We start from the raw sequence: 11,438 nt of genomic DNA on the forward strand, positions 1-11,438 counted from the left end.
ATAGTATAAAATATCTCTATGCCTATGAAGTAAGAAAGGATTTCTAAAACAAGTCACAAATAGTAGCAACCAAAGGAAAAAAAACTGATATATTTGACTACATTACAATTAAGAATATTTGCTCATTACAACCCCACAAGAATGAAAAGCAAGCCAGAGACAGCTTACTTACTACAGCTTGCTTACTACCAGCACCTAAAATCCAAACTCAGAGTGGAAAAATTTATAAGAAAATAATTGAACAGAAATGTCACCAAAAAAGACCCAAATGGCAAATAAATATCTGAGAAGATGCTAAACCTCATTATTAATTAGGAAATGCAAATGATATAACAATGAATCATTATACACCCACCAAATTGGCAAAATATTAAAGTCTGATCATACAACAGTTATTCAGAATATTAAGTCAGGAGTTTACACAATGTTGACAGGAAGTCAGAATGGCATGGCCCCCTGAGAGAAATAACGGAGCATTTGTTCATCAGTGAAGCTTAATCCAGCTATTCCACATCAAAATGTATATATACTTGGAGAAATTCATGTCCATGGTACTAGGATGTATGTCAAGAGTTTTCACAGCAGCACTTTTCATAAAATATAGAAACTGGAAATAAATCAAATATCCATCAGCATTCAAATGGGATAAAAAATTGCTGTGTAGTTCTATGATGGAATCCTATATAGTGGTGAAAATGAATGAACTAAATAAATACATAACATTGATTTAAAACATTATATGTATGACTGAATATACACAGTATAATTCCACTTATATAAATTTCAAAATTAGGTCAAACTAACTTATTGAGAGATACAAATATAAGCAGTAAAATTATGAAGAAAATCTGTTAAAATTGGAATAGAGATTATCTTTATAGTGGAAGGGATAAAGATGTGATAAGGGGGGCGCCTGGGTGGCTTAGTCGGTTAAGCGTCCGGCTTTCGCTTAGGTCATGATCTCGCGGTTCGTGGGTTCGAGCCCCGCGTCGGGCTCTGTGCTGACTGCCAGCTCAGAGCCTGGAGCCTGTTTCAGTCTGTGACTCCCTCTCTCTCTGACCTTCCCCTGCTCACGCTGTCTCTCTCTCTCTCTCTCCTAGAAATAAATAAAAATAAAAATAAAAAATAAAATAAAAAAAAAGATATGATAAGGAAGATTGATAATACTCTGCTTCTTGACTCAGATAATGGTTACACAGGGATTAGCTTAGCAAATATTTGTTAAAAGAACATATATATTATATGTAGTTTTTCTATATGTCTGTTTTATTTAAAAATAAAATCAGGAAATATCCTACATGAAGCAGTTAAGCGTGAAATGTTACTGCAAAAAATCACATCAGTGATGTGGTAACAAATTTGTAAAGATTTCAGAATGCAGGAGCGCCTGGGTGGCTCAGTTGGTTAAGCACCTGACTTAATTTCAGCTCAGGTCCTGAACTCATGGTTCGTAGGACTGAGCCCCGCGTTGGGCTCTGGGCTTACAGTGCAGAACCTGCTTAGGATTCTCTCTCTCCCTCTCTCTCTCTCATCCTCTCTCTCTCAAAAATAAATAAATAAATAAACTATAAAAAACAAAAGTTAGGGGCTCCTGGGTGGCTCAGTCTGTTGAACACCCGACTTCAGCTCAGGTGGGTTCAAGCCCTGCATCGGGCTCTATGCTGACAGCTCAGAGCCTGGAGCTGCTTCAGATTCTGTGTCTCCCTCTCTCTCTGCCCCTCCCCTTCTTGTTTTCTCTCTCTCTCTCTCCCAAAAACAAATAAACATTAAAAATATTTTTTCAGTATTTCAGAATGCATATAGAAAGGACAAAAAAAGAAATGAATAGTAACACTAATTTTTTTTTGCTTGGGGGGTACTATAAATGAGACAAAATTCCTTATAAAACTTAAAATACTCCAACCATATGATCCAGTAATTGCGTTCCCTGGGATTTGCCCAAATGAGTTGAAAACATGGCCACACAAAAACCTGCCCATGAATATTTATATCAGCTTTATTCATAATTGCTGAAACTTGGAAGCAACTAAATGCCCTTCAATGGATGTGTACATTGTGTGTAGTACAGCCAGACAATGGAATATTATTCAGTGATAAAAAGAAATGAGCTATCGAGCCTTGAAAAGACACTGAGGAACTTTAAATGCATATGACTAAGTGAAAGAAAGGAGAAAGCTACATGCTATATGATTCCAACTATGTGACATTGTAGAAAAGGTAAAACTGAAGATAGTTAAAAGATCAGTGATTGCCGGGGGTTTAGGGGAAGGAGAGAGAAATTAAGTAGCTGGAGCACCAGGGATTTTTTTGGACAGTGAAACCATTCTGTAGGGTACTCTAATAGTAGCTACGTGTCATTATACCTTTGTCAAAACCCAGAGGGGGCACCTGGGTGGCTCAGTTGGTTAAGCATCTGACTACAGCTCAGGTCATGATCCTGCGGTCTGTGAGTTCGAGCCTCGCGTCAGGCTCTATGCTGACAGCTCAGAGCCTGGAGCCTGCTTCAGATTCTGTGTGTGTCTCTCTCTCTGCCCCTCCCCTGCTCATGCTCTGTCTTTCTCTGTCTCTCGATAATAAATAAGCATAAAAAAACCAGGGAATGTGCAACAAAAACCATGAAACTTCATGTAAACTATGGACTTCAGTTAATAAGACTGTATCAATATTTCAGTTAATAAGACTGTATCAATATTCCCATTACTTGTAACAAATGTGTCGCAATAATGCAAGATGTTAATCACAGCAGAAAGCAGAGGAGGAGCAGAGACGTGCAAGAACTCTCTGTACTCTCCCTTCATTTTTCTAAATCTAAAATCTAAAACTTCTCTAAAATAAATAAGCTGACAAATTAACAAAACATGAGTACATACATTGCAAAAACAAAATATATCAATAGGGTGATGATGTCTTCAAAATAAACGTTATCAAAAGAAAATCTGATAGATCATTAACCATGAAAGAAAGTAGATTTATCGAAGAACTTCATGGATGGAACATGCCTAGTTCAAATGAATTCACTATCTCGTTCTTTCAAACTTTCAAGAACTGGATCATTCTATGTTCCTGCACTGGTCCAGGCCTTTAAAAATGTGTGGCAAGGGCTCACATGAATGACTGCTACGAAGCTCGTTCACTGGAACCTATTTGTCAGCCACTGTCACTGTTGTAAGTGCTTTATTGAAGTTACCTTATTAAATACTTATCCCAATCCTATAGGGATGTCCAACTACTACCTCCATTTTGCATTTGAGAAGATTGAGGCACAGAGAAGCTCAATAACACATCCAAGACCACACAGCTAGTAAATGGTGGATTGGGTTTTGAGTTCCACTCAGTATGGTTCTGAGTTCTTAACTACACTACACTGCCATGTATAAACAGAGGGTCCCTTGTCCTTCACATGTAAGGAGGTGTTGTAAATTAACACACACACACACACACACACACAGAAAATGGGCAAAAGGCAACAAAAGTTATTATAAACCTTTTGAGATGGCAGTAATCACTCTGTGCAGTCACTTCCNATTCGCTGCGACTCCATATAAAAAGGGAAACCACACCATGTCATAAAAGAATGCTTGATGATTTAAGAGATAACAGTAGCACGTTAAGTGAGAATAGGTTATAAAACAAAACTAGTTCAATTTCACAAAAAGTGTGTGTGCAATCTACACACACACCTATCATTTTGTTCCTGATGCTTGCATGTGCACATGTGTGTGTGCGCACGTGCGCGCGCACACACACACACACAAGAGTGGAGAGATAGGCTCCAAATGTTGACTGCGACTATCTCTGGAAGAGAAGACTGTAAATTTCTTTTATTCTCTTCTTTGTTTTTCTGTATCTTCCAAATTTTCTGCAAGGTGCATCCACTACTTTCATGGTTAATATGTTTCAGAAGCCAGGAAAGAAATCTATTCGAGAACAATTTCCACTTTAAGTGAAGTAAATTTATTTTCCTTTTTTTAAAGTTTTAAGGTGTGACGTGGTAAATTCGGTTTTCTGCTAACCCCACCCCGGAGCCAGCGGTGTAGAATTACAGAGGAGGGTCCTATCACAGAGGCATCAAGAGGATGGGAAGAAGACAGGCAGAAGGTCACATGAGCAAAACCCCAGGAGCAACGAGGAGCACCTGTGCTGACCTCCACTGCATGGGCTCGAACACCACTAAATGTCTCCTCTGCAAATGGACAAGTGAGCAGAGCCCATGGGTGTTCCCGAGCACATCAGAGCTCTATCCCCCGACCCCCTGTCTGGGAGGAATTTCTCTGCCGGCAAGTCCACGGGGGCTCTGGTCCCAAACCAAGGCTCCTGCAGCATGTGGCCCCATGATCACCACACGGCCCACATGGCATTAACAGACACTCAGCTTACAGTGCTCCATGGGCAGTGGCAAGCCCAGGACCCCCAACCCAACCCAGGGAAGGCTTGACCACAAAACCATTGCAAGAACAAAATAAATCTCTTCACGTTGCAAAGGAGGGCTAGGAAATCCTTAAAAGGAGACAGAAGAATAACTTTTTTTAAAGTTTATTTATTTATTTTGAGAGAGAGAGAGCATAAGCGAGGGAGAGACAGAGAGAGGGAAGGAGAGAATTCCAAGCAGGCGCCACACTGTGAGTCCAGAGCCCAAGGCGGGGCTTGATCCCATGAACTGTGAGATCAGGACCTGAGCTGAAATCAAGAGTTGGACGCTTAACTGACTGAGCCACCCAAGTCCCCCCTCCCCCCACCCAGGGACTGAAAAATAACTTTCTAGGCAAGTTTGAGACAGAGTCAAAAGTGGGGGAGCTAGCAATGCGTGGGGGAGCCACTGGTGTCCCAGGTGCCCACATTCATCAGGTTTCCCAAGCAAGGTATGTCCGAGAGGGGTGCGAGTCCATCCCAATCCTGCCCCTTGCCTCCCCTCTCACTTCCAAAGGGGTCTAAGATACAGACATGACTGTGTATCACAGTGGGGACCACATCAGCCTCACCTCCTCCAGAATCGGGAGCCTGGGACTCACTCCCCTGCCCTCAACAGCCATGCCAGGTGTCCAGGGGAAACCAGAGCTGAGCCCCAGGGGGCCATCTGCCCATGCAAGGATAGAGAAAGGCTCACAACAAGGGCTTGAATGCGAAACCAAACTGTGCCCACAACAGTGAAAAACTCATGTATCTCACACGCACAAGCGCGTGAGCATGCACACACACACAGACACACGCAGAGACACACACTCACACACAACGTAGGTCAATATCCCCAAGGAAGATACCTGGTGAGGGCCTCAAATCTCACCCAGCCCAGGCATGAGGAAGCTCCCGTTCACCAACATGCATCCCTTTGGGGAAACTATTCTATTTCCAATTTGGGAAAACCATTCTACTTCCAAGATGGCGGGAAATCACATTCCTTTCCTAAGGATCAAAGAACCCTTCCTATGGAGGCTATAGCTTGGCTGTTCTGGGTCATGAAGAATCCACTTGAACATACACAGAAAGCATGTTGTATAGCTCAGAACGCTAGTTGTAGCACAGGGAACCAACACTGGGTGTATCCTGAAAGGAATCAGAGAAGCCCAAGCTCTTGGGACTCATATCCTCACAGAAGAGAAGAGCTGTCTGAGAAAACTGAAGTTCTAAGGCAGGACTTGGCAAGCCTCAGCCCATGTGATGGCCAAATCCAGGCCACCACCTGTGTTTGTAGGCCCCAAGAGATAAGAACAGTTTTGTAGTTTTTAATGGTTGCATTTTGAATGGTTATTTAAGTACATAATATCTTTAATTTTGCTTCTTGGCAAATAAACCACATATTTACGATCCGATCCTTTAAAAATGTCTGCCAATTCTTGTAACTGAGGCACACACAAAAAACAAATCCCAGATAGCAAATAAAAGGCATCGCTAATGCTCGCTGAGAGCTTGCCGTGCACTCTGTGTGCGGCATCCTTCAGACACTATTTAATCTTCACATAATCCCGTAAAGGGACGTCTTCCCCACTCTGCAGAGGAAGACATGAGTCACAGAGAAGTTAGGGACTTGCCCAGGGTCGCACAGCCAGTGAGGGTCAATCCTGATCCAAAGATCCCATCTCACTTACCAACTTGTTTCCCTTTGGAGAAAATACACGAGCCATGTTTCTGGCACACGACATGTGTGAGAAACAAGTGCCTGTCTGGCTGCGGTAAAAAAGGAGGTGGGGGTGCTGGGGTGGCTCAGCCGGTTAAGCATTTGACTTTGGATTTCAGTGCAGGTCATGATCTTGCAGTTTGTGCATCTGAACCTTGCAGGGGGCTATGCGCTGATGGTGCAGAAGCCTCCTTGGGATTCTCTCTCTTCTTCTCTCTCTCCCCCTCCCCAGTTTGTGTGTTCTCTCTGTCTTTCTCTCTCAAAATAAATAAATAAACTTAAAAACAAAAAGAGGCAGAGGTCAGAAACGAGGAGCAAATAAAAACAAGTAAATTGTCTTGCGGCCTCAGCTCAGAACTGGCACCTTGACATCCCATCTTATTCTACTGGACCCAGCAAGGCACACGGAGCAGCCCAAAGTCAAGGGGCTCCCCCCTGCTGTGAGGGGAACTGAAAAGTCCCACAGCAACGGGGTGACACGGGAAGGGTGAAGGACTAGGCCAATAATGCAAGCAACTGCATGAGTGATTTCAGTACGATATCGAAGATGCATTTTGGAAACCTGCCCGAGCTGACAGTGCTCCTCAGTCACATGTCCTCAAAGCCAGAGTCCCCCGGGGGAGAAGTCCACCTCACCCGCTCACATGACCAGATGGGGTTAGTATCAGGACTACCCACCACCCTGAAGATGAAGCGGGTAACATCTCCTCCATCTGCTACCTGGCACACAGTATAGGTGACATCTGTCCCATTTGCTACTTTGCACATGACACAGGTGACAACTGTCTGACCTGTCACCTCGGGCACAATGCAGGTGACATCTGTCCACCTGCCACCCGGCCCCCTGATTCTCGCTCCTGTCCAGCAAGGCCCCCCAGGGAGATCTGAGGAGGGAGGAGGCTGAACACAGGGTTCTGAGAGAGCTCGCCTATATACCTGAGCCTCCCCTCACTCGCCGTGCTGCCCAGCACCTCCCCCGGGCGCTCCCGCCTGACCCCAGACCAGGGTCCCTAACTGCCATGGTACCTGCCTCCATGCACCACCTCCATGCCCATGTCTTCTCTCTCCCTTCTATATTTGCATATCATGCCCCCCCACAGCTCCTCTGCCCTCCCAGGTTACCCCCAATTCCTCAATTTTGTTTTACCAGAAGGGCGGCGTAAAGAAGTCCCNCCAGGGTTCTGAGAGGGCTCGCCTATATATCTGAGCCTCCCCTCACCCCCCGTGCTGCCCAGCACCTCCCCCGGGCGCTCCCGCCTGACCCCAGGCCAGGGTCCCTAACTGCCATGGTACCTGCCTCCATGCACCACTTCCATGGCCATGTCTTCTCTCTCCCTTCTATATTTGCATATCATGCCCCCCCCACAGCTCCTCTGCCCTCCCAGGTTACCCCCAATTCCTCAATTTTGTTTTAACAGAAGGGCGNAAAATAGGAAAGGACTCTGGCCCAGATGTGACGGAAGCAAGAACCCAGCCCTGGAAGGCACTTAACCCTGTGGCATCTGCGATCCTGAAAGAGCAGCTAGTGGTCTGATCAGNAATTTTGTTTTAACAGAAGGGCGGCATAAAGAAGTCCCATAGACCAAAATCACTTGTAGTGCACTCAGTGCGTCAGAGCCATGCTGGCTGCCCTGGGACCAGGGACCTCAGTCCACGCCGACAGCGCTCTGACGCCGAGGCCAGGGGCGCCTCTGAGTGGGCTAGCACACACGTGCGTGTGTGTGCGTGCGTGTACACACATGTGTATAGAAATGGGCCTTGAAAACTTTCCAAAAATGTCTCCCCAAATTTTAATAACTTCCAACCAACCCTTGTGCTGAAGCTAAAAAAAAAAAAAAGATCTGGACAAAATATTTGTTTAAGTGTTTACTCAAATCTTAACAAAATAGTAAAGGACTCTGTGGCCCAGATGTGACGGAAGCAAGAACCCAGCCCTGGAGGGCACTTAACCCTGTGGCATCTGCGATCCTGAAAGAGCAGCTAGTGGTCTGATCAGCCTGCTGGGACAAGGGGACCAAAGTCATGGCCAAGGCCCGCCCGAGATGGGCATCTGATTACCTCCCATATCACTGAGGCCCCAAAGGTCACAGGGTTCGCCAGGGTGAAAAGCAGAGATGTAGCAGGATTCTCACATACAGAGTCGTGACCCTGAGGCCCTTCTTTCCAGGAAGCAACTTTATCCCTGCCACCACCAGTCAGTTGGGTTCGTACCCAAGGAACTGAGCCCCAGAGGCGCCTGGGTGGTTCAGACAGCTAAGTGTGGACTTCAGCTCAGGTTATGATCTCATAGCTCATGGGTTTGAGTCCCGCATCAGGCTCTGCACTGACAGCTCAGAGCCTGGAGCCTGCTTCCGATTCTGCGTCTCTCTCTCTGCCCCTCCCCTGCTTGTGCTGTGTGTGTCCCACTCTCTCTTTCTCTCTCAAAAACAAACATTAAAAAAATTTTTTTTTATTAAAAGAAGAAAAGAACTGAGCCCCGAACACCACATAGCGTAGTTTTTTAATGTATTTTCTACTTCTTAGTCTCCACATATGGTAACACACAGACATGAAGACTGATTAAGTGGTCTCATTTTATAAGCTCCTGAGGGATGTTGTCACATATGTGTATGGCCAGGTTGCCTTGAGGGTTTTTTCCTCTCCTTAGGGAGGGGGCCCTACCACAGAGACACAGCCCCACATTACGGGTCCTGAACACACCCTCCCCAGGTGCTGGGTCCTCGCGATGGCAATTGGTAGAGCACGTGCCTGTCGGCTTTAAGACAGGATATAATTCTCACTTGTTAGTGATTACAGAAGAATTTCTGTTTTAATCTTAGGAGGCACTGTGAGTCACACCTATGGTTTCTTAGACGACCAGGTTTTGGTTAGAAACACAGCCCCAAACCATCACAGTGCGCATCAGGGAATTTACAACTCCCTTTCTGACGAATGACTCGGTTACACATGGATGGGCTCCCGCGGCAGCGGAAAACAGGTAAAGGCAAAGTTGTGAGACGCTGTGTTTATCTAAGCCGTTGTAACACTAAGCAGAAACTCTAGACTCAAAATCTTGGGTTCAAATCTCTATTTTGCCACCTAAAGGCTGCATAAGCACAAGCAAAGGACACATACTACCAAGTCTCATTCTGATCCATAAAACACGGATAATGGTGATGATGATACCAGTAACATCCACGGCACACAGAGAGGCACTGGGGGATATTGCACATGAGGCCCAGTGCCTGGCCTTAAGCGACCGAAAGCTGAAATGTGTAAGAAATGGTTGCTATTAATATCAGCCCAAGTGCACTCCTAGATGCCAGAGCTTAGAGTCATAGAGACACAGTAATAGTGATAATGGTCATAGTCAATCCCAGTATAGCCAGCACTCGTGGGCCAGAGTTGACCCAGGAGTCTAGAACTAATGGCTCCGACCATCCTAAGGTAAGTAATTAAAAGACAAATATTTTTACAACGCAGTTAAGACCCCAAGACTAGCATCACGTGGTTTGTAAACAGGAGACTTGCTCTCTGACCCCGGAGGCCCCTGGGTCTGGCTGGGAGGTAAGAAATGTACACGCAATGTTCATGGGCAGCTCTGAGGCCGCAGCAGAAAGGAAGTGAGTTGCCTTGGGAGGGGGCGCAGGGGGAGGGCAGGGAAAGCAACCCGTGGCTCCAGAGATTCCAAAACGACCTCAGTTGTGCCAAGGGGGGCGGGGAGGGGATGTGGCTGTGAGTTACTGTGCCCTGCAGGACAGAGAGCGGCTCTGAATGTTTGTCCCCCCAAAAAGTAACGGTAAAGGAGAGGCCAGAGAGGCCCGCGGGTGGCGGGCGGCCCCAGCAGCCCCGGGGGGATCTGAGGCTGGCAGCATCACCAAGGCACCCGCCCTCCCTGGGCAGGCGCAGGCTCTCCGCAGGGCCTCACTCACTCTCTCTGACTTCGTCACGGGCCACGGGAACGCTGTGATCATCACTGGCAGGCTTCTCAGAGCTCTTGGTTCTCATGCCTTTTCGGCTGCTATTTTTACCTAAAAAAGAAGGAGAGAGAGAAAGGGCTTTACTTCCACATATGTCAGAGTCAGTCTTCGTGGGATGGTGAGAAGTCAACCATCATCTGCAGGGCAGCGCCCCCCCACCCCGCCCTCTGCCTCCCCTGTCCCCAGTGACGGCAGCCTGGACGCTGAGGTGCTTGTGGTCATCGGAGATGAAGTGTGTCCTTGTGAACACCAGGGAAATTAACACTCCCAATAAAACGGTGTATACTTGCGGCCGTCACTATTCTAAAACTGGTAGTACTTTGACCCCCGCTGGGCCCCAGACAGTGACACCACACCTAAGTGATAAAACGGAGCTGGAATCCGGACTTCTGACCACAGAGCTAGCATCTCCCACCTTGCTACCCATTCTCTCCAAGGCCCTGGCTGGGAAATGGGGGTGATGATGCTCCCACCAGGCAGAGAGATTCCTCACCAGAGTCTAGGAAGCCTTTCTTCTCATTCCTTCCCCCTGGCCCTTCCATATTCATGTCACCTGGACTCGCTCTCTCTGCTCCCAAAATACCAGCCTCCTTTCAGCCTTCAGTTCCTGTGCCATTCCTCTCCTTCCACTGTTCTCTAACTCCCGCTAATCTTGCATATCTCAGCTCTGGCATCTCCTCGCTTGGCTTTCCTGAACTCCCCCACCTAAATCAATGTCTCCTTGGATGGGCCCTGAGAGCACCTTTCTTAGGTAGAGTTGCCTGTATGCGGAGCCTGATGCAGGGGTTCAGTTTCACATGATATACTGAGGGAAGGAGGTTCTAAAGGGAAAGCAGAGGGAGAAGCAGGCTGGGGCAGAGGAAGGAGCTAAGTAAGGCTGTGTTCTCGCTCAGCCAGAGGCTGATTCAGCCTGACCCCATGGGGAGCTCTGGGCCACGAGCTACACACAGCACTGTCCCCACCTGGAGACAAGAAGCCTCCTTTTCTACAACCAACCAGGGAGTGAGAGACGTAAGTTTCCAGGGGCAATACTTCGGAGAAGGGATCAGCTATGAGCCATCAGAACCAAGGCCCCCGTAGCTGGGATACAGGTGTACCTCGGGAGAAGACGGCCTGGGCAGGGTGCCAGCGGCCCCCACCACCTGTACTGTGAAGCATCATCTCATGCGTGGAACGCAGGTCAGTCTGTCCATGAGGGCAGGGACTGTGTCTGGTTCTGCTTACTGCTGTCTGTCTGGAGTCTAGGACATAATAAGCTGTGATGAATGAATGAATGAATGAAAAACTAATGAGTCACTGAATGACAAACAGACAAGAATGAGAGGCGGGGCAGGTCTGCGGAGAAGGACATGTATTTGGACTTTAAA

General features: G+C 46.9%; 1 protein-coding gene across 1 annotated transcript in view; it reads right to left on the reverse strand.

Moving 5' to 3' along the window:
- CPXM2 (carboxypeptidase X, M14 family member 2) overlaps positions 1-11,232 on the reverse strand; it is a 128,752-nt gene extending 117,520 nt beyond the window's left edge. The window contains exons 1-2 of the mRNA XM_077762914.1: positions 11,169-11,232; positions 10,024-10,122 (exon numbers count right to left, since the gene is read on the reverse strand). Of these exons, the coding sequence (XP_077619040.1) occupies positions 10,024-10,122; positions 11,169-11,232 (163 nt within the window). The remainder of the gene's footprint in view (positions 1-10,023; positions 10,123-11,168) is intronic.
- Positions 11,233-11,438: the final 206 nt, after the last annotated feature.

The sequence above is a fragment of the Crocuta crocuta genome, unplaced genomic scaffold, assembly GCF_008692635.1.
Source record: "Crocuta crocuta isolate KB4526 unplaced genomic scaffold, BGI_CrCroc_1.0 scaffold466, whole genome shotgun sequence".
Taxonomy (NCBI): domain Eukaryota; kingdom Metazoa; phylum Chordata; class Mammalia; order Carnivora; family Hyaenidae; genus Crocuta; species Crocuta crocuta.